Source organism: Melampsora larici-populina (genome assembly GCF_000204055.1).
Source record: "Melampsora larici-populina 98AG31 unplaced genomic scaffold MELLAscaffold_10, whole genome shotgun sequence".
In the NCBI taxonomy this organism is placed as follows: Eukaryota; Fungi; Basidiomycota; class Pucciniomycetes; order Pucciniales; family Melampsoraceae; genus Melampsora; species Melampsora laricis-populina.
Window position 1 is genome coordinate 1,368,647 of NW_006768774.1, and position 22,616 is coordinate 1,391,262.

Here is a 22,616-nt window from a genome sequence, read left to right on the forward strand (position 1 = left end):
TTTATGTAACATGAGTAAATCTCTGAATAATAATCAAGACAAAAAATTCAATGTCTTTTCTTTTTTGGGGATCAATTTCATCACTCTGGGTCCAACTCAATGATTTCCCCCAAATTTGGGGGCATTGTAATTGGTTTTAAACTAGGAGCTAGCATGGTTTTTGTAGCTCCAATTGTCAGACTTTCACTCTTCTTGACTGCTCATCCATGAGCAGATCATGTAACTTTCCATTTGTTGGGTTGAGAGTCAACAAATTCACCAAATACTTGAAAAGTGGGGTTGTCCATCACATGGATAATATTCAAACAGGCAGAATTTTATATTCAAGCAAGATTGGATCTTGGATTTGACAAAGACCCTCTCGGACGCAATGAAAGCCAGGAGCCTTAAGAATGATCTAGTTGTGGTGTCAGATATTATGAGATATGATAGGAAAAAAATTAATCACAAGACTCGTACAGTGCCCTCCAAAAATTTTACGTACAGTGCACATCTGCTCTGTATGTAGGGTCATCAAAAATGTTTCAAAGGGACCAATAACTACACTCTTGATGACAAACTTTTTTGCAATGCATTTCTAAGCATTCTTCTCACTATGGGCAGTGCTCAGGCTATGTATTTAGAACAACATATTGCAGTAGAATCAAAGCAGAATCACCACCGAGTTGCACCCCCTTTAGCTTTTATCACCGCTCGAATCCGTTCAGGCATTGAAGCAACAAGTGACTTGAGCTTGCTTTCTGGGATAGCCATCCACTTAGACACCAGAAGATGATACATCTCTTGTTGAGACTTTGGTCGCTTTTCCTTGGAAATCGAGCTCTTGAGGATCTTCCAAAGGTTCTCGATCGGGTTGAGATCCGGACTGTTTGCAGGCCAGTCCAACTTGAGGATTGAATGACTGGCATGCCATTCCTTTGAAGCCTGACTCCGATGAACTGGAGCACCATCCTCCATCAAGATGAGGTTAGAAGGACAGCAAGGATGGGTCACAAAAGGTTTCAAAGCCCGCTCGTAGACAATCGAGATGAAGTCGGAAGAAGAACATCGTCCAGGTGGAATTAAGACAAGAGGAAGCTTGCAAAATGAAGTAAAAGCACCCCAGACCATGACTGAAGATCGACCACTTCGGAAACTCGGGGTGAGACAATCCAATTCAAACTTTTCATTACTCTTTTGCCACACTCGCACTGGGCCTGACATCTTTCCAATCTCAAATGATGACTCATCAGTCCAAATCACTCGTTCCCAGTCCTCCACCGTCCAATCTTTGTATGCTAGAGCAAAACCTAATCGTTTCCGACGATGTTGAGCACTCAGGTAAGGCTTTTTGACTGCAATGCAAGAATTGAAACCAAGGTCTTTGATCTCGGCTCTAAGAGTGTTATGACAGACTCGAGTTGGGATCTGAGCTGAGATTTCCGAAAGTGTACTCCGCCTATCTTTCCTCAAGGTTCATTTTAGAGTTCTTCGATCGCAATCGGTGAGCTTCTTGGGTCTACCAGCGTGACTCTGAGGGTTGGTGGTGGCGTTCTTTTGGTAGTTTGAAAGCACTGTTGAAACTGTTGATCGAGGATGGTTCAGTTTCTTTGCAATTTGACCCATTGTGAGCCCAGACTTCCTTGCCCCAACTATTTCAGCCCTCTCCTCGGATGTCAGGGATCGTGTCTTCATGATTTGGTGTTGATGGGAGACGGTGTGATATTGTATTGAACTCTTATTTGTAGCACTAGTACTTCAACACACAGCTGTATTTACAAAACTGTACGTAAAATTTTTGGAGGGCACTGTACAAATAATGAATTCCTCCAAATCCAATCCTTCTCAATACAATCAAAGGTTCAGCTTCCTCCAAGCAGGAACATTGCGTCAAATAGACAACAAAACAAATGACCGCAAACATTTCGCAGGCCAGAGGAGAAAAAAATCTTCACCCGTAGGTGAATCCATTCTGACTACATGTGTCATCCTTGTGCAGGGGCCATGCTAATCTTCTCTGTATCGTTCCAATTTTAACGTATGCCACCACCGAAGTGGAGCGACGGGCAAGCCATTACTGAGTATATATAGCACAATCAATCCACAAGAGTTCGAATCACGGCATTGGCCACAACCCCCGGCGACGACGTTATCAATTCCTACACTTGATTGTAAAGACGCTCTTCAATCTACTTCTGGTTGAGTTGTTGTCTTGTTGGGTTTCACATCGAAGGGGGGTTTGTAGCCATCCAAAGCTTGTCTATGATAACCAATTCATTTTGAGTTAACCGTGATGTTTGACTTGATGGCTTCAAACGAGTATGAGCAGCTCAACGACATACGTATCCATGCGACTACAAACGTCACACGATGTTCGTGGTTCTACATCAATACTCTTGAGGAATCTACAATTGCAGCAGGCGCATCAAAAAGTACTTTTTGAGAGGGTGAATTGGTCATCATCAAGATGTCTAGACGAGACGCATTATCACATGCTATTAGTTGCATGAGATTGCATCTCCGATGAGAATGATGTATTGTATTTCATAACTTTTTAACACTTCGAAAGTCTGATTACATTGTAGATGTCCACATTCCTGCCTAGGCCACCAAATTTACAAGGTTCTCTGTAGCTGCTGCTTTGAGAAGTCTAAATCAACAGGAAGCTTTTATGTATCCAAGAGATCATCCATCATCAAGATCTGCGGCCCTTCGTTTCATGGCGGCAGACATCTAAAAGTTTCGAGGAAAAAAAGATTGAAACTTCAGTATCGATCACTCTGGACGTGAATAGATGATATCTTACTTTTGATTGAGCTGCCTCATGTTTTGCTAATTCAGGCGGACAGCGAGATACAGGACTCTTAGTGATCTCTTGCTTAAGATCATAGAGTACATCTGCATCATCATTTGTCAGGAATGTGATTGCAGTACCGACTTTACCGGCACGTCCAGTTCGACCTGATAGTCAAGGTGTGACGGGATCAAAGAGTGAGTTAGACAACCTACAAACCCAGAGCTTAGCGAGGGAAAAAAACGATGATCGATTCTCACCAATTCTGTGCACGTAAGCCTCGATGGTTCCGGCCATTTGGAAGTTCACCACCAAACTGACGTTCGGTACGTCGATACCACGTCCTGCCAAGTCAGTTGCCACCAAGATATCCGACTCACCCGCTCGCAGTGAAGCAAGAGCAGCCTCTCTTTGCTCTTGATTCTTTCCAGAATGAAGTGTAGTCGTAGACCAACCAGCTCGAGAGATATCTTTGGCAAGTTGATCTGCTGTTTTCTTTTGATTGACAAACACAATGATCGGAGGTGTATGACCTTGGTTCAAGACTTCTAATAATCTTCCACGTTTCTTATCTTCATTTGGTAAGAATTCGACTTGTTGATCAACTGTGTCAACAGCTTGACCTGCTACACCAATCGTTACGACTGCTGGCCTTCGTAAGTATTTCCGTGCCAATCGTTCGACAGCTGGTGGCATTGTAGCTGAAAACATCACCTACAGGTTACAAGTTAGTCAGTTAAGTAGACGAGCGACGTGAAATAGGCTATAGGAGAGTTCTGAGTGTAGCTCGATGAAGCCAATTACTTACCGTCTGACGATAGAGTCCCTTGATGCCACTGACATCGAATCCTTCGATTCCTCCAATGAAACTGGTCATTTTCGCAGAGTCTTCTGCTTCCTCAGTGTCAGGCTTGAGGTTGCTGAGTGGTAACTGATCAAGAATGAAGTTGACTACTTCCTCAAATCCTAAATTGATCATTCGATCTGCTTCATCCATCACTACATATGTACACTGACCTAACACAAGCACATGTCTCTCAATACAATCTTTCAATCGACCCGGGGTTGCAATGATGATCTCCGCCCCATCCCTCATGTTCAATGCCTGCTCTTCCATTGCTTTTCCTCCTACAATCGATACACAACGATAACCTAACCGGAGTGCAAACTTGTTTGTTTCACTTTCAATCTGTTGAGCCAACTCACGTGTGGGTGCGAGTATGAGTGCATAAGGACCTAAATGTCGATTTTCGTCCGTGAGTGGAGCTAGCTTTCCAATGTATGTTAACATTGGAATCACAAAGGATGCCGTTTTTCCTGATCCAGTTTCCGCAATACCAATCAAATCTCGATTGTTGAGCCCCAGTGGGATAGCTTGTCGTTGAATAGGTGATGGTTCTTTATAGCCCACTTCATCAATGATTTCTAAGATTTGCATCGGAATCTTGGATTCATCCCATGAACGCATTGGATTGGGTATGTTACCACCCCTAGCAGCGATTGAAAAATCTTCTCTAAAGATTCTCCAATCTCGTTCACGCATAGCTTCCAGCGGTTTCTGACTCCAGTGCAATTCATTGATCACAGCTGAACTTCGTTTAGATCCTGTTGACATTGGAGTTGAGGTGAGTACTTCATCGTCAGGATTATACCGGGTCTGGTAAGTCGTTCTCGAGTGGTTACGGACGGATTGGGCTGCTGGATCGATACCGGCCAGCTTGCCGTTTCCGTACAGACCAAACCGGCCGACAACTTGCACGGCTGTGGTTGTAGGTGGCGGAACAGATCCTCGATTACTGTGACTACTACTGGCTGAAGAACTTGGCGCAGATATTGGAGGTGCTGTGACGGCGTAGAGTGGATCGACTTCTTCAAGAGCAGTATCTTCATCTTTGGCCCAATCAAACACAAATTTCTTGTCTGACATCTTGCGAATCCGGCGCTTCTTATTATCCGGTTGACCCAAGTAACGAGCCATCAAGAGTTTCTGGTTCAAGGCAGGTGGAGGGGCAGTGCCGAGCATGGGACCGTTGTTGGGGAGTACACTATTGCCCTTCATATCGGGAAGTGAGGCAGAGGCGGGAAAGTTGGGTGGTGGCATAGAGTTGCTCGCTGCATTGTTTGATGTTGAGCTTGAGTCAGTTGCATCAGCTCGTACTGCATTTCGCAGACCAGAAGGACCCGGACCTGAGCCTGTTGTGCTACTAGAGCCTGTTTTGCTTCTGAGGGCTTTTGGAGCAGTTGGTACACCTTCCATATCGATTCGTGATGAACCGGCACTTCGTCTGTCATTATAACCGTAAGGAAGTGAACCCCCATTTGATTCCGAATGTTCTCGACCAGCTCCATTCGAATCAGGGTATCCACGATCTCGACTTCCGCCTCCTCTACTAGAGTAAGATCCGTATTTAGATTCTCGAGCACTTCGTTCAAGTTCGTCACGTTTAGCCGCTGCTTCTGCTAGTCTTGCTTTTTCAGCAGCAACCTCTTGAGCCCGCTTCTCAATAGCAAGTGTCGCTCGTTCCTCCTTTGACAAGAACTTTGGCTAAAAACACATCATAAACGAAAATCAACAAATCATGCGCGATTGGGATTACGTAAGTATATGTGGGACACTAACCTTACTAGCCGCTTCCTTTTCAGCTTTTTGTTGCGCAAGTAGACTCTCGATTGAAAGAGGTTGTTTGTTTCCATTGGTTCGAAGTGTAGATGAAGAACTGGAGGAGATCAAGACGCCGGCAGCGGCCTTTACAGCCGGGGATGGTCCCATACCCATCGTGTTTTGATGATTCGGATATGGTATAGTGATTGTGTGATTGTGTGATGAAGCGGCTGATGATTTTGCCATGTAGAGGTGCAGCTTCTGGAAGACTTGGCAGATAGGTGCATGCCTCCGGGTACTCCCCAGCCGCAGCGGCGCAAAAGGACCCGCACAAATCACTCTTGTAGAAATTTTCTCCTTGTCTTTCTGTTTTTTTTGAGGTTGATCATGGCTAAAATTTTGGAAGTGATCGAAAATAAATCATGACAGAAGGCAGCAACAGAGGCATCCTGAGGTTGGCCTGAAGAAGTTTTGTCCTGTCTTGTCATTTTGTGATGGAATTCTCTTCAATTCTTTCTTTGACCCTGCTTTTTTTTGTCATCCTTGATTTGCGTTATTCTAAAATTTAGGCAGTACCATCAAATGCCAGAAGCAGCCCAAACTATAACATGGCCTTGAGATGGGACTCGTAGGATATGGCTTGAGCTTGATGAACTTTGATTGAGTGAGGTTATGGAAAGGTGAAAGGTGAAATACACAAGACGAATGTGGGTGTGACAGGTCTGTGTAAATCTTCTAACGCAGACGTCATCAACACGGTCACCAAATCAAATGAACTCATCCAATCGATCGATCAACAATCTCACCATAAACTTGACGAACTTCACCATCTTATCAATTCACTTTATACTTTCAATCAATCAATCAAACCAATAAATCAATCACTTAATACTTCAAAATGGTAGCTGCTACAAGCGAAGAAATGGTGGCTTTGAGTACAACTCAAGTAAGTTAATTTCATCTTTTTGCTATTCATGATTTCATCGATCCAACTCGCTAATTCTCATTCAATTGACAACCTTAGGTGATCATACATCCTCTTGTCCTCCTCTCTGTAACTGATCATGCAGCTCGTGTAGCCAAAGGTGGAAGAAAGCGAGTGGTAGGTGTACTCTTAGGTCAAGACCTTGGAACATCTCTCAACGTCGCCAACTCTTTCGCTGTGCCATTCGATGAAGAAGAGTCTAAAGCAGACCCTTCATCCTCATCGTCAACAACCAATCCGAGTTCAAAAAATCCTACCACTTGGTTCCTTGATCATAACTTTGTCGAATCGATGGGTGATATGTTTAAAAAGGTTTCGGCTAAAGAGAAGCTCATTGGTTGGTATCATACGGGTCCTAAACTTCGTTCAACTGATCTTGAGATCAATGAGGTTTTCAAACGATATTGTCCTAGACCGGTGATGGTGATAGTGGATGTGAGACCTGATCGAGGGATCGCCAAGGGATCTGTCACAGATGCTTATTTCGCGATTGAAGAGATCAAAGATGTAAGTGACTCGAACAAAACTCTATTTGACTCTTTCAAACCGTTGACAATTCATCAATACAGGATGGCACAGCTACCCAAAACACATTTATGCATGTTCCTTCGTCGATCGAAGCAGAAGAATCAGAAGAAATCGGTGTCGAACATCTTCTAAGGGATATCAAAGACCTTTCTACCGGCACGCTCTCTACTCGAGTCACCGATCGACTCAACTCGCTTCGAGGACTCCAAGCTAGATTATCTGAGATCAGCGATTATCTGCAAGGCGTGATCAAGAATGACTTACCTGTAAACCATCAGATCATCTACAACCTTCAAGACATCTTCAACCTACTTCCTAATATTGATCTAAGCCCAACCACAACCTCACAATCTGCTCCTGTTGAGAAATCTCTCGATGGTGACGTCTCAATGAGTAGTCTGACAGATATTGCAGCAGGAGCAAAGGATCTCACAAGCCTAGTTCTCGATCGCTCAAGACCTTTGACCACTGTTACTAACGATCAACTCTTGGTGATGTATCTCTCAAGTTTAATTCGAGCAGTGATTGCATTACACGGATTGGTGAACAATAAACTCGAAAATGTTGGTCACATCTGCTTTCTCTTTCATTTCCGTGAATCCATCCTGACAAATGAAGTTTGATCTGGTATTTCAAAATCTACGAACCTGAACAGCAAAGTGCAGCGGCTGCGATTGAACAACAAAATGAAGATCCAACAGGAACTGATCAAGACATTTTATCCCGGACAAAGCCATCATCAGATGAAAAGGCAAAGGACTCAAACTCGAATAAAGAGAATTCATCATCTTCTCGTGGTCTTTGAAAAAAATATTAGTTTCTTGGCTTGTTTTCGATTTGATCTACTATGTTTTTTTTGAAGAAAAAGAAAGCAAGAAATCATATATTATGATAGAAACTTGAACTGTTCATCTCGGGTGATTTTGATTAACTGGTTCTTCGTGTCATTGTTTTTAGAGATGTGTCTCAGATTCCTTAATAAAATCTTTGGGCGAGCGAGAAGGGGGTGACATCCTGTATGTGCTGCTCTTTCGTCAATCCGGAGTTCGGGTATACAATGTGATTGGAAAGCTAGAAAGCCTCTGAGCAGGATGAAGATGCTTCAGAAACCGAATTTCTGAGACACCTGAGAGGGCCAGCCCCTTGGATGATAGATCCAACACTTCAGCATCCCTAAGCTTCAGCCTACCCGTCATTTGCTCTAGGAGCACTTGAAGCCTTGGACAAAAGATACCGAGTTGAGAGCTACGGTGGCCCAGCAACGGCAACTGATACAGGAGGTTCTGGCTCTCAGACAGATTCATAACCACTTCCATGAACTTATAACTGGGACACACTTTCCCATCCATCCTTGTCCATCCCTATTTCCTGCTCAACCTAATCTTACCCAAGCTTGATCAATTCACAACCAACCTCAACCCAGTGATCAAATCACTCACAGACAACACTGATGCGCCATCATTGTCCAACGGAACCAATAATCATTCACAAATCAATGAGTTTGTACATAACAACATAGCAACCTTGACAGCTTCAAACATCAAGACTGTTACTTCAAAGATAAGATTGCTATGTGGTGAGTTACAAAGTCATTAAGATGTGAATGATGATCAGTTTGGTTGCACCATAAGAGAGACTTGGAGTCGGTGGTGAGTGGTTACCTGGAATGAGCTTGCATGAGGTAGGATTAGATTGGATTCGATTAGATTACATTGAGAAGGAAATCGAGATGAAAAGTGAGATATAAGTCTTTTTTTCCCTCATCAAAAAACTCTTTAAAAATCGAAGCAAGAAAAAGGTATGTGTAAGAATTGAAATTTTTTCTAATGATACAGAAATCTTGTACAATTTTATGATGACCAAAAAAAAAAAATGAGAAAAAAAAATGGAAATACTGTGATAGTCAATGAAAGCTTTTGGTTGAAAAAGAAAAAAACGAATGGTTTATTTTGAACAACATGAATTAAATGAAGAAGTTGAAGAAGTTGAATGGATTGGAAAACTTGAACCTTTATTAATTGTGTTGTTTCGATTCGATTTAGATTGATCTAAGAAACCTAATTGATGGATTTGTTTTGCAACAGAAGCAAATGCCTTCAAGAAGAAGAAAAAACCACACCAAAAAAAGAAAAATGAATGAATTAATGTGATTAAAAAGAAGTCTGTAGTGAAGAGTGGAAAATTTAAGAAAATTTACTTCTTCTACATTTTCACCTGTCTTAGCACTCGTTTCAATATATTGTAAATCATGATCAATTGCCCATTGTTGAGCTTCTTCTACTGAAACTTGACGGGTTGAAGTTGATGATGAATCTGATTGAGAATTTGAAGTGATTAAATCCGATTTGTTTCCCACTAAGACGATCACCAAATTAGGATCACCAAATGATTTTAAATCTTTTAACCAATTCTCTAAATGTTGAAATGATGGACGATAAGTCGTATCAAACACTAATAATGCACCTGATGCACCTCTATACTATGTAATATCATATGAAAGAGTTGGATTAGATCAATCGAAATTTTGAGATTAGTTTAAAGAATTAGAGTTGGAAAAGTTTGACTACGTACATATGACCTAGTGATTGAACGAAAACTTTCTTGACTTTGAAAAATAAAATAAAATAAATTCATTAGTTCATATTAGTTTAACATTAAGATTAAAATCAAGATTATAAATCTCATACCCAGCTGTATCCCAAACTTGAACTTTGATAGTTTTTCCATTAGGTAAAGAAATCAAAGAAGCACCAAATTCCACTCCAATCTACCGAAAGAAAGAAAAAAGAATCAACTTTCGATTAGAAATATGAATGTTTGAATTGATGAAGAGAATTGAAAGATGACTACAAACAGTTGGATCAGATTGAGTTAAGAATCTTTTATCAGTAAGTTGTACTAATAATGAAGATTTTCCAGTATTTGAATCTCCTACTACGACCTATTCGAAACCCAAAGGAATTAACAGATTGAAATGTAAATATTCAAGAAAGATTGATGATTGATGATGTGAATCTGAAATGAATTGTGACTCAACAAATTTCATGATCTAAAGAAATGTTGAAGAGATGAATTGATCAGGTTTGAATGAATGACAATTGTTGTTGGATTATAAGAGACTTACATAGTCCCAAGTTGACATGGTGTGATTTGTTTTGATTGGTTGATTGGTTGAGAAATGAAGCTGGTTGGTGACTCTGAGTTGGATTGGTCAATTGTGAAATCGAGCAACGCACAAGGAAGTGACAGTGTGTATATGTAAAAGGAAATCTGATTGTAATCTGTGACATTTGGATTGAAAGATCTGTGATATCTCAGCTTTGCATCTCATTCTCAGCTGTTTACCACTTCCTTCTTCATGACCTTGCTCTTGGTTCTAACTTCTCAGTAAGAGTTCTTTGGTGATACTGATACTTCACTTCATGATGAACTTCAATCGAGTCAATCAAATTCATTCAAGTTTACTAGACCAGGAACTTTGGGAAACATTAATTCCATCAATTCATCAAATCACTCAATCAATCTCACTCGATCGATACAATTTAGAATTCATTACATTCTTAAAGTTTTATTGGATTTCAACTTCTCTTAAACACCATCAAACGACTTTCGGTTCAAAACTTTCAAACTTGAAATTCAATCCATCATCATCCAATCATCATACTCAATACAAATCAACAAATCAAAGCCTTGGTTCACATCAACTTTCAATCTATATCATCTTAAAGATCTTACCTTCTTATTTAAATTCAAGATTACGTGATTATATGTTATCATCCTCATGGTCAGATTATACATCAACACCAAACTTATCTTCATTATTTTCATCATCAACTCATCCTTCAATTCGGAAAAAATATTGGTTTAGATTCATTTGGGATACTTATAATCTTTTAGATCAAATCGATTCAAGTGCAAAATTCATTAATTTTTCAATCTTCTTATATAATGGTCAATATAGATCTTTGATGGAAAGATTACTTAAGATTCAATGGGTTTCTTCTAATTCGATCAATTCGAATCAAACTCTTAGTTTTGAATACTTAAATCGTCAATTAGTTTGGGAATCCATCACAGTAAGTAATCTTAACCTATCATGAACTGATCCGATGATTCTTATTGACTTTTCTTTGGATTTGGGTCAATCAATAGGACTTTATTATCTTCATCTTACCATTTATAAATCTCAAAAGAACCAAACTAAGGATCCTTCAAATCCAATCCAAGCTTTCCAAATTCCTAAAATCCAACCTATCTCTCCGACCAAACCCAAACCCAACCCCAACACCGACTTCATCTCTCACAAACCCAAACCAAGTATCTAAACCCAAACAAACACCATACCAATCTTTACCCAAAACAACATGTCCGATTTGTATTTCTAATTCGACTCATCAAAACCCATTTAACAATCCGAATCATCAAGTTCATCAATCATTCCAACCTAATTCATTAAATTTGATTCAAACTGTCGAATGTCAAGTGAAAGTACCTTATGTTGTGGATTGTTGTGATGGTCTTTATTGTTATTCTTGTTTAATTAATTCGATTTTGAAACATAGATCTTCACATTTAAATCAGAATTGGGAATGTTGGAGGTGTGGTGAGATTGTGAAAAGTTTAAAAAGGTTTCATCCTTAAAAGTTTGATCATTACTTCATTCACATCTGGGTTGATGGTTTTAAATTATTATTATTATATGAAGAAAAAGATTTGTAATTTTACAAAAATCTAATTGAATCCTTGTTAAATATTGTTCAAGAATAAAAGGTTGAAAACATTCAAACAATTCAAGAATGAAAGGGTAATAGTCAAATTCTCTGTTCCTTGATTTACTTCTTATTTTTCCATTTTTAAGATCTTTATTCTCACTTGAATCTTGAGAGACTCAGTAGAATTTTTTTCAACCTCATTACATTCACATGAACTCACATAGATTAAGAAATCGTACAAATTCATCAAACACCATGAAGGACCCCATTTTTTTCAAAAAAAAAAGAACAGGTATACTTATACAGCTTTTGGTCTTCGAGTCGATTTAATACCTTTTCCATGCCTTGGTGTCCAATCACCCAGTGAGTCATCAGCATAAAAGTCCATCTGTGAGTAGTTGAGATTCATTTCCATTCCAAAAACTTTGTTAGACTTCATTCCGCATCAAGAGATCCAAGAAAATCACAACAAGAGTTTAAACTTACGGGATAGTTTTCTAAAAGACCCACTCCATCTTCATCCATGCCAGTAAACCCTTTAGCTTCTCCTAAACTTACTTTAGCTTCGTAAGGACTCAAGAGTGGTACCTCAAACGATTCACCCCAATCAATGCTAAGACGAGGACAAGAAGTTTGAACAAAGATTCCAATGTGATCTTTGAATAAACTTAATTTTTGTGGTGATAGTTCTGATATGAGTATAGGCACTGGAACTTGATGGTGATTACCAGTTCTGGTTCGTAAACCGGTTGAAATGGACTGAAATGCAATTGAACCAAGATTAGCACTCGTGGAATTGATCAAGTTAAGTCTTACTCACATTGACGACACTTAGACTACCTTGACGTCCAAGAGTACCGATGACGATGGCCCAAGTTTTCGAATCATCAGTCTTCCCGGATCCAGCTTGATCTTCAAGTTCCTTCAAACTCGACATAGCCTTTTGAATCGATTTTCCTCGGATTTGACGCATCTGTCGATGATCATATCCTTCTTCAGTGATCCGTTTTTCATAAGGGTCGTATCGATAAGCCGGAATGGTAGGATTTGCAATCATGATGGACTCCAGATGAAATCTTCCATCACCCACATACCTAAATTTGATAAATTCAATGGCCAGATGACTCGTCAGCTCAGTTAGGTAGGACTAATAGCGAGGAGACTCTTCGAAGGAACAAGAACGTGGTATCCACACAGTATTGCATCAACATCCGAGTTCAGCTTGGGCGCTGTGCATCCTAGAATCTCACCAGGGCTAAGAGGTTTTACTTGAGGAACTGTGACCCGGAACTCGATCGGAGTCTGAATGGATGACGATCTTCCGCGATGAATCTCGTGAGAGTCAGGACCTTCAGTGATTTTCAGCCGCTCTGAGAGCTGGGGTGATGGTGATAGCTGTTCCAAATCTGTTTTCAACCCTTGAACAGCAGCTACAAATTGAACTGTCCCGACAACGGCCAAATGAACGACTTTCGTGAGTGTTGTTGATGGTTCGTCCGGGTCCTCTTCCAGAGCGATTTCAATTTGAGTATGACCTTGCCTTGTTGGAGTTGAGCATTCAGCATGAAGTGAAGAGGTTGGAGGAAGGTGTATAGGAAAATTGGCTCGGACAGTGTCTAGAAGGTGACTTCTATCGATACCAATCTCCACAAAGACGTATAAAGTCTTAATTGAGGTCTGATCAACAGGAACTTGAAAATATAAACCAAGCATCAGAACAAGATGCTATGTTTCAATAAGAGAGTATGTAAAAGAGACCTACTTAGACAAGAATGACCATAATGTACCAACATCTCACATCCTAAACTTTTAGCCGTATAATCATCAACACAACAAGCACCATAAGTTACATCTCCCATTACCACTACATCTTCACAATCAGGACAAAACTTTCGAAACAGATCAGAAAGTACTAAAGACCATTGAAGTAAACCTTCAGGCATTTGTAATCCTAAGACTTTAATTTTATGACGAATGACTTGAGAAATCGTTTTAAGAACTTCAAAATTGTAATTTTTGGGTAATAGTTCAGATATCGCTAAATTTAATATTGGATCTTCTGATATTGAAATCGGGATTTGATGAGCACGTGTGATCATTGGTTTTTGATTTGAGCCGGAATTCTGAGCTGGACCTGATTTGCCGACAAACCGTCTTCGGGTTGGTTTTTCTGGAGTAGAACTACTTCCTTGAGCATTTTGATTGACTTCATCCTTGCTTGATGAGCTGAGTGGGTTGGTCATTTTAATGGTTGAAATCGTTGAAGTTGCAGAGCTGGTTCTTCAAATTTTCTTTTTCCGATATCTGAAATTGGCTACATACACAGCCGGTATGGTGTAAACCCATACCGAAGCTCACAGAACTCTATCGAAACACATAATTTCTTCAACTTGTCCATTCGATCAATTCATCTTTCTCGTCTTTTTCTTTCTTCAGAAACGTTCTTTCCAATCGAACGAAAAAAATGTTCAAACGACCTCATCAAACTAAACCTGCTGCACCTATTTCCTCATCTGCAAGAAGGAAACTCATCAATGAAGCCATCTCTACGTTCTTTACCAATCTTTTACCCGCTCATAAACAACTTCTTCAGCAACTTATGCCAGAAGGTTTGCGGATGGCTAGAGTATCTACTCATCTCAAGAATCCTTTATTGTTATACACAGATTTAGAAGGAGAGCCTTTATGGCTTAAGTTGGATAAGGGCGAAGGAATCTTGGTCCCTTCACGTGAGGCAATTTGATATACTCGAAACATCTCAACTTTTCGTAAAGGAATTTATTGACCGCTATGTTCCGAAATTTCCGGTCGGGTTATGTATATATCTAGTATACACAATTTTGAAGTTTCCAAGCTTGCTTCCGATCCTTCCTACCAATCAGGCTGTCCTGGAGAAACTCACGGGTGGCGCAGACCTTATGATCCCCGGGGTGTCTCAGTCGACTAAGCAAACTCTCAAGGGGCTTGCTTCCCGTACTCTTGTAACTATATCAGACTTTGATAGCGGAGCTCCTTGGGCGGTGGGCTATTTGGAGATCTCTGGGGACGAACTGGCCAGCTTGGCCACTGGGAAAGCAGTTGTCACTGTGAGTGCCTGCGCGTGTTCCCTATCCAAGACTGCTACAAAGAACTACACTTACTTTCGAGATTTGATTTGTATGTCCTCCCTAGATTCATGCGAAAGACGACTTTTTGTGGCAGAGTGGTTCGAAACGTCCGCCTTCAGAATTAAAACTTGATACCAGTCCGGACGTAACAGACGAAACGATACCTGAAGATCCTTCAAAGGCAGATCTTTGTAACGAAGTCCAGTCCCTCGAACTTGAACCCAAAGTCGTCCCACAGAAATCGCCGGATCTCAAGCTTCCTCCCGATGGTGCGCTCATCCGATTCGTCTTTCGCGCATCGATTGTGATCCGTTCTCTGACCTTCACCTATCAATGCTGCAGAAGTGGATGTTGTTCTTCAAAATGCACTCCGACTCTGTATGGTGAATGAACCGCCTTGCACGTTACCTATGCCAGCCTCTGCATTTTACTCGAATCACATCTTACCCTTACGTCCGCATGACTGTCCCAAAAACGTGGGCGTTAAAGATTCTTCATTCAAAACTTTACACAAGTGGCTCAAGGCGATGCAAAAGAAAGAGTTTTTAGTCGTCAAAGAAGAACGTAAGGGAGGCGAGCTAATGGTCTGTAGCTTAAACCTCAAGCATGATTCGTGGGCTCCTTTACTTTTCATTCATCTATGCTTTGCGTTCCTATGACTGGGAACTCACCTCTCTGGCCTACATACGCGGGATCGCAGTCTGGACACCGTTTCCAAATATCGTACAATAGCTGATGCAGAAAAACAAGCCGCAAGACAAGCAGGAGCCGGCTCAAAGTCTCCAGGAGTGATTGTATTATCAGAGACTGCACCCGTAACATCAATTGTCATCAGTCAAGTCTTCAAGGCGGCAAACCCTGCTCAAAAACGCCTTTTCGAGTGTTTAAATCTTGAGTGAGCTGCTGTCTCCACCATCCGATAAAATTTCCATCTCATAGTGATAGGTGTTGACCATGTTTGAAACAGTCCTCAAGGGCTCCATGATCGGCAAACTATCCGGGTCGCCTTGAATACGTCACCCACGTTGAAAGGATCAGCCCAGCGGTTGATTGTTGCGGATCCTATTCTAGCAGAAGCCATTGGGTCTGATAAGCCTTCCGATCCTTGTACGCGAGAGAAGCTATTCTCCGGTTTGATAGATGCTCTGGACCATTGGTGGAGGATGAGCAAAGGATCAGAAGTCATCGTAGAGAAGCAAGTATATTCTATCGATACTACCAGCAATTATCAAGCTGCTGACTTCTTTTTCTTTGATTGCCTTGCGACTGATGTTGAACTACGGTTAATAGGAAAGGACCTGTGCCTATGATCGACATGTCTCTCAAGAGAGGCGGTTCTAACAAGTATGCTACTAAAATTGCAGGTATGATTCCAGATTTTCTCTACTTTGATGTAGTCAGTACTGACCTCGTGCTCTCATGATAGGCTTGGAACTATATGAGATCGATCCTGTACGACTAGCAAAACAGCTCAGGACTATGTGCGCTGTCAGCACAAGTAGTAAGTGATTTTTCAGAGAGAGATAGAGGAATAGCACGTTCTTCTGGCTGATGGTCATTTTCCTTCCTCATCTCCAAGTACTTCCTGCTACGACCTCACCGTCACTTCAATTACCTAAAACCTTATTGAAAGAAGGTGCGGCTGTAGTACTTCACTGTCAAGGTGATCAAAGAAATATCATACGAAAGTATCTCATCGAGAAGGTTGGGGTACCTAAGGAGGCTATACTTGAGAAATAGGTTAGTAGTATGATTTCTAATCTTTTCATTCCTCGATCTTGTCTTGATTCATGCGTCTCGTGTTCTTGAGTATGATAGGGAATTGAGCTTAAAACTATTCACGTATCTGACTTGGGAAATCAATCTGACGGGTAGTTAGAGTCATGGTCCACATTTGTTGTACTTTGGATCTTTGTGATGTACATTGAGGGTAGACATCTCATGAGGCTCCTTGATCGTTGAGCATCGAGGTGATTGATTGTTTAAATTATTCCAGCGCTCAATCTTCATTGGCAGGATCATCCCTTGTATCATCACGACCTAACAGTAACTGATCATGCTGTGCAAATATGAAATTGAGCTGTTGCCATATGCAAGAATGCCTACTCTATCTTGATATCTTTTGCACAAAAGCACACAGCCACCGAAATTAATCACGAGCTGTGCCGGATGAAACTCTAAGTGGCGATAAAGGTCAAGAGGCAGCTGACTCAAACCCTGATGTTTTGAAATTTGCATTGGTTTTCAGTCGTCTGGGAAAATCGGCAGGTTCAACTCATCCTAGGACAAAGGTTGTCCGCAGTGTACATTTGCGGATATTTTGCATATGTCATCGTGACTTTTATTTGGTTCGTGCCTTCCAACATGAGTAGCAATCAAAGCGATCTCTGTTTGCCCGTCTCAAGGCACTCCTTTCATTATGAGTAGGTGCAGATGTGCGTGGGCAAGTCACAGCCATTGTTGAGTTTCTGAAACTTTCGCTCTGAGTTACGGCGCGATAGCATCGCGACGCAACTGATGAGATCCTCAGCAACCAGAACCACAGATACAATCATGGTGATCTCTTTCTTTCTCAAGTTTGTATACAGATGTGCATCTCACAACATAGCGAAAGCTGAGGGCAAATTTCCAAACCGTGAAGTCCCTCAAGACTCACCCTCGCGAGGCAAACTCGTGCCTCGGACATCACTTGTTATGTTAAAACCGGGGCACGATATGACTGTTATTTGCTTACCACACCGGTGCTTTACCAAATCTCTTTGTTCTCATGAGTTCTTTCGGCACGACGATCGACTAGAAACGATATACAGATATCCGATGGATGAGTCATTTGTGCTTGGGACAGCACTTAGAATTGATGCTCACCTAGAAACTCAAGCCACCTCCCGATAATTCGTTGCTCACCTGATGTGATATCAAACTTGACAAAGGTATCCTTTTCTACTTGTTGTCAAGCAAATGAAGCTAAGGCGTGATGGGGATGAGGACGGCCTTCGGACATGAGGCATATAGCTGAGTTGACAACGCATAGCTGTTGTTCATCAGCAACTTCTGCATCTTTCCTGGCTCAACTAGCGGCTGAACATTTCGTGACTTGCTTGTCTACAGAGTTTCTCTAGGACCGGAAGCCCAATTTCTTAGGCCTAGCTGTCTGTCTGTTTTATGGTCTCGTTTGATTAAACCTCCCCTTCCTCTAACTCCTTCCTTTTCCTTTTCCTTTTCATCTCATCTTCATCTTTCACAATTCTATTTACTTTTCTGCTGGATCAACTTCGATAATACTGCTTCTTTGCTTCGGACCTTCTTTCTACAAATTGGATTTGATTTCTTGTTCTTCTTTCATCTATCTTTGATTTTTGATTTTTCTTCAGAGCAGGCCCTCGTTTTTTCGAGATCGATAGTCTTTTATACTAACTCGCAGGCCATTGGAGGGAATAACCAACAAAAACTTTCTGACGAAAATCAACATGCTCATCACTTCTCGATTTTTCTTCTTTGCTCTGTTTGTCTGGAGGGCCGCTGCGCAGAACGGCGGATCATTCGGCAACTCGTTCAATATTGGAGGTGCCGGCGGTAACAACGGGAACAAGAAAGGTCCAAACAATAACTTTAACAATGGCGTCAACTTGAGCAATAACAATAATAATAACAACAACAACAACGGTCAAGGCGGTAATGGCGGTAATGGTGGTAATGGCGGTAATCAAAATGCTGGCAAGAGTTCAGATCCCAAAACTTCGACGTGTTTAGACCCATCGGTCATCCAGAACAACCCCAAGTCCAACGGAATCACAGATCAATCAAATCCAGATCATTTTGCTCCCAGTTTAACATCTACCAACAATTTTGTACGTCTCATTTCTTTCGATGTGGCTCAAATGATCATATTTAGTGTTTTAGAGCGTGACATGATAATAATGATATTGCTTTTTGATGGGTACAGATCAATTTCTGCGTTGGACAGACCATTACGGACGGAAAACAAGTCGAGCAAGGATCATGCAATCCCACTCCGATCGGTAGCATCCCTAGCAAGCAAAACATGCCATCTGTGAAAATGTTCGTGTCTACTATTCACTATGTTTTCTCTCTATTTAGAATAGAAAAAAATACTACAACGTGGAATGTACGAAACTCGTTCAGACACTGAGATTATTTTTTTCGGCTTTTCTTAATCTAGAAAGAGTCCTACTTCTACACAGAAAATACAAGCTAATCAGCCGATTGAGATTAAGATTTCAGTCAAAAATCTCGAGACTGGTAAGCCTTTAAATTCTGAGCCAAGTTGAACTCACATTTTCAAAACTTTCCTAATACATCATCTCTCATCAGGCTTTTTTACGTCACCTTCAAACACTTATTTCGGCGCACCACAACAATTGAACTCGGCAGGTTTAATCAAAGGACATCTTCATGTGACTTGCCAACAGATGAGCGAAGATGATGACGCCCCTGATACCTCAAAGGTATGTAAGATGATCCTACCTGTCCGGTGTTAAAGATAGTCGCTTATGAAGTTGTTTCTTCAAGGTTGTCTTTTTCAAAGGAATCTCAGATACTGCAAACAACGGGATCCTCACTACTACCATCCCCCAAGGATTACCCGACGGAAAATGTAAGTAATATCAATTACATTGCATTTCTTTGTAAATTCGTCTTGATTGATGATATGATGTGTTCTGCTCTTTGACTTCAACAGACCGTCTCGCAACCATCACCTCAGCCATGAACCACCAACCCGTTGTAGTTCCGGTGGCTGGTCGTGGCTCAATTGAAGATATGTAAGCTGTTAAATTCGATTTTGCGTTTATTTTTGCATACACTGATGACGATCTTTGTGGATGTGAAACCGAACGCTCTTAGAATCTATATCGTTGTAGGAAATGGAAACGATGGAAACTCTAACAACAATAATGGATCTCCTAACCCAAACAATGGTAATTAGAATCTTAAAATATCTGTCTTGAATTAAGTAAAGAAAACTGACATCGGATCTCGTATATAATAGGTAATGGTAATGGTAACGGTAACGGAAATGGTAACGGAAATGGAAATGGAAATGGAAATGGAAATGGCCATACAAATGAAGATGTGAAAGGTCCTGGAAATGGCAGCGGCAACGGCAGCGGCAATGGAAGCGGGAATGGCAGCGGCAATGGCAGCGGCAATGGCAGCGGCAATGGCAGCGGCAATGGAAGCGGCAATGGAAGCGGCAACGGCAGCGGCAACGGCAGCGGCAACGGCAGCGGCAACGGCAGCGGCAGCGGCAACGGCAGCGGCAATGGTAGCGGCAACGGCAGCGGCAACGGCAGCGGCAATGGAAGCGGCAATGGTAGCGGCAATGGCAGCGGCAATGGCAATGGAAACGGCAATGGCAACGGAACCGGGAATGATGACCATAAGAAAGATGGAAAAGGAAAGTCAGACAAAGACAAGGGTGGCCAGTCTGTAAGTAACCCATCTCGATTTTCAATGCGTTGAACTGAGGTCGAATCACTATACTCACTCACACTGAAGAGGTCTTCGTCTTCCTTCACCATAGTCAAGCGCCGGGGATAATGGACGGAAAAAGGTTTGCAAACCTAAACGTAGAAGAGCCAAGAAATGAGAGAGTATGAATGATGTTTTGAGCCACAAGGCAAGAATTTATCTAATAAATCATCCTAGTCGATCCTTTGAAGAGGTTGTTTTGAAATACTTCTTTCTATCTTGTGATCGTTAATTATCTATTCTACTATTTGCAAACCCAATCAAAACGTTCTTTTCTATCTCTCTTTCTATATTCTTAGCCGCCTCATACGGTCATCATAACGTTAAGAGAAATCAATCTGCTTACCAGAGTTTGAAGTCAACTAACCTATGTAAAAGGTATCATGTTTATTTATTGTAAGCTTCATCTATACCATTCTCCCGATCGTTTTTTCTCCATGAACATCTTTATAAGATAGGTGCATAGATTAGATCTTTTTACAAATCTTTGAAACTACGAAGATTTCTTTCTCAGTTGTACATAGGATCATCTTAGGATCATATTCAAATTCTTTCTTAATTTTGTTTCTGCGAAATTGTGCTCTGGGAGATCCTAATTGTGAACTTGCAATAGAATTATACCTGTTGATTTTCTTTTTGAGTACATTGAGCTTCACCTCAATGAACCTGGGTATCACCTGTGCCACCTTTATTTCAGACATCTGTTGATATCCGTGAATGTAGAGGGGTTCCGATACAAAGTATTCCATTGGCGGTATTCTTAGAATCAAATCAAGACACACTATGGAAATGGAGATGGCACAAGATGTGGAATTCGTTTCCTCATGTCTTGACAGAGGCGTGTTATACTTGGAGGCGTCGTCGATTTTCAAGGTCATGTACGTGGTGCCGGCACCAAACTGTGTCAGAATAACTGAAACATGATATCTTTGCAAACTCAAGTGAGTGAAGGAGATCAAATCCTATACCTAGTGTACATATGAAGTAGTGCTGCTGTAGGAAGCTTGAGGCAGCATAGATGTACACTTGATTGTTGCTGAACTAAACCCTCTGACTTCGAGATCACAATAAACACTAGATTTGAAGAAAAATGCGAGGAGGAATTCAATTGATGTACTTGAAGTATGCTACAGATTTGAAGAATCATGACTACGTGAAGTAAAAAATCGATGACGTTTGAAAGGTTTGCAACAAAGGTTAAGGAGCTGATCAAATTGTATAACTATAAGTATTCCTGACTCTCATAGCAAGAAATCTTGTCGAGGCGATTGAACTGCTATCAGCTATTGAAAGCAGTTTTGGTACTCACAATCAGCCTATCAAATCTGAATTTCTTGACCATTGCTTAGAGTGCCTCCTGAGCTTAGGGCTTCGGGAAGTATGTCGTAGCCTCAATTATTTTAGCTAGAGTTGAGCCACGACGAACGGCTCTTCGAGCGAGCTAACAGACCAATGATAATCAAAGAGCTCTGTCCGACTCATCCCTTATCAATATCAACCAGTGGATCGGTTTCCGGAAGCCCAGCGGCTCGTCTTTCAAACGTGGCAAGCTGAAGTAAAGCCTTGAGTTACTTATCTGATCATCGCAGCTAGGCGAACTGCACTCGAGAATGTGCAGCCCACATTCACATTGCTAGGAGCAGGTCGAGTCAATGAACCATCACTTCCTGGCCTGCCAGTGCAACCACTTCAGCAAAGAACGAAAAAGATTTCAACCTCTGCAAATTAGTCTCTTCGAGTTCAGTTTCAGACGTCCCTACGGCTATGACGCAGCTGCGCAAACATGACTAACGAACAACTACCGCATGAGAGGCTACTTAACACCAGCCCCACCAACCGCAGAGACGTCCCCCGGAGGCGGAGGGGTCACTTTGTTGAGTTGGGATGACAGGAAGCATCCATGAAAGCGTCCACAACTCCCATCCTCAGTGACTCCTACCACTTATCTTATAAGTGTACAAACTTGGTAGAAACAGCCACTGACTACCTTTTCCGTAACCTGGTCCTGAGTGGCAGTCAGAGGGTTCTTCACGGCACTATAACTCAAATAACAACACTCCAAGCGATAAGAAACTAATCGTCCACCCACCACGAATTAACTATAGTCGTTGTAGGGTCCCCCTCAGTGCCGCTCAGTGTCTCTATCAGATTTGACTGAATCGCGATCCAGTTGATCCAGGTTCGAGGGTACTTGAAGGAATATATCATATGTTCATACCTCTAGCGAGAGGATTGTGAGACTCTGTGAGTGGAAGTAGTTCCCCTTAGACCCCTCCTTCAGCGTTGCCCTTTTTCGTACCTTCCTCCTAGTGCGAAGGGCAACTTCCCCTCGGCTGGAATCTTGTAGTCTAATGAATCGTGGCTTTCCATTTGTGTGGACATAGTACAGCGCAATTGCCAAAAACTTGATCACAATTCA

The 22,616-nt window shown here is 41.5% G+C and overlaps 7 protein-coding genes across 7 annotated transcripts; 4 read left to right on the forward strand and 3 right to left on the reverse strand.

Annotated features, from left to right (window-relative positions):
• Positions 1 to 2,674: 2,674 nt before the first annotated feature.
• On the reverse strand, positions 2,675 to 5,543 carry MELLADRAFT_34708 (uncharacterized protein; the record flags this gene model as incomplete). The annotated part of the gene is made up of 6 exons (XM_007407822.1): positions 2,675 to 2,940; positions 3,034 to 3,487; positions 3,582 to 4,525; positions 4,595 to 4,924; positions 5,165 to 5,318; positions 5,394 to 5,543. 6 exons carry the CDS (start codon positions 5,541 to 5,543, stop codon positions 2,675 to 2,677), a joined length of 2,298 nt encoding a protein of 765 aa, XP_007407884.1.
• Positions 5,544 to 6,273: 730 nt separating this feature from the next.
• Positions 6,274 to 7,693, forward strand: MELLADRAFT_84388 (uncharacterized protein; the record flags this gene model as incomplete). The annotated part of the gene is made up of 4 exons (XM_007407735.1): positions 6,274 to 6,321; positions 6,400 to 6,867; positions 6,930 to 7,451; positions 7,544 to 7,693. The coding sequence occupies 4 exons, from the start codon at positions 6,274 to 6,276 to the stop codon at positions 7,691 to 7,693; spliced, it is 1,188 nt and encodes a 395-aa protein (XP_007407797.1).
• A 1,139-nt stretch (positions 7,694 to 8,832) lies between these two features.
• Positions 8,833 to 10,030, reverse strand: MELLADRAFT_84389 (uncharacterized protein; the record flags this gene model as incomplete). The annotated part of the gene is made up of 7 exons (XM_007407821.1): positions 8,833 to 8,982; positions 9,086 to 9,367; positions 9,460 to 9,493; positions 9,576 to 9,655; positions 9,743 to 9,829; positions 9,926 to 9,937; positions 10,013 to 10,030. The coding sequence occupies 7 exons, from the start codon at positions 10,028 to 10,030 to the stop codon at positions 8,833 to 8,835; spliced, it is 663 nt and encodes a 220-aa protein (XP_007407883.1).
• Positions 10,031 to 10,310: 280 nt separating this feature from the next.
• On the forward strand, positions 10,311 to 11,529 carry MELLADRAFT_84390 (uncharacterized protein; the record flags this gene model as incomplete). The annotated part of the gene is made up of 2 exons (XM_007407736.1): positions 10,311 to 10,964; positions 11,041 to 11,529. The coding sequence occupies 2 exons, from the start codon at positions 10,311 to 10,313 to the stop codon at positions 11,527 to 11,529; spliced, it is 1,143 nt and encodes a 380-aa protein (XP_007407798.1).
• Positions 11,530 to 11,940: 411 nt separating this feature from the next.
• On the reverse strand, positions 11,941 to 13,774 carry MELLADRAFT_42750 (uncharacterized protein; the record flags this gene model as incomplete). Its single annotated transcript, XM_007407820.1, has 5 exons — positions 11,941 to 11,988; positions 12,087 to 12,359; positions 12,421 to 12,694; positions 12,796 to 13,291; positions 13,363 to 13,774. Coding segments are annotated over 5 exons (1,428 nt in total), but the record flags the coding sequence as incomplete, so codon positions are not given.
• Positions 13,775 to 14,032: 258 nt separating this feature from the next.
• MELLADRAFT_77268 (uncharacterized protein) lies at positions 14,033 to 16,795 on the forward strand (the record flags this gene model as incomplete). Its single annotated transcript, XM_007407737.1, has 10 exons — positions 14,033 to 14,329; positions 14,430 to 14,686; positions 14,772 to 14,976; positions 15,125 to 15,271; positions 15,440 to 15,602; positions 15,675 to 15,902; positions 15,998 to 16,071; positions 16,134 to 16,208; positions 16,287 to 16,447; positions 16,583 to 16,795. 9 exons carry the CDS (start codon positions 14,065 to 14,067, stop codon positions 16,445 to 16,447), a joined length of 1,575 nt encoding a protein of 524 aa, XP_007407799.1.
• Positions 16,796 to 18,174: 1,379 nt separating this feature from the next.
• MELLADRAFT_84393 (uncharacterized protein) lies at positions 18,175 to 20,315 on the forward strand (the record flags this gene model as incomplete). Its single annotated transcript, XM_007407738.1, has 9 exons — positions 18,175 to 18,555; positions 18,651 to 18,766; positions 18,888 to 18,967; positions 19,040 to 19,173; positions 19,238 to 19,322; positions 19,407 to 19,488; positions 19,571 to 19,644; positions 19,716 to 20,155; positions 20,250 to 20,315. 9 exons carry the CDS (start codon positions 18,175 to 18,177, stop codon positions 20,313 to 20,315), a joined length of 1,458 nt encoding a protein of 485 aa, XP_007407800.1.
• Between the last annotated feature and the right edge of the window lie 2,301 nt (positions 20,316 to 22,616).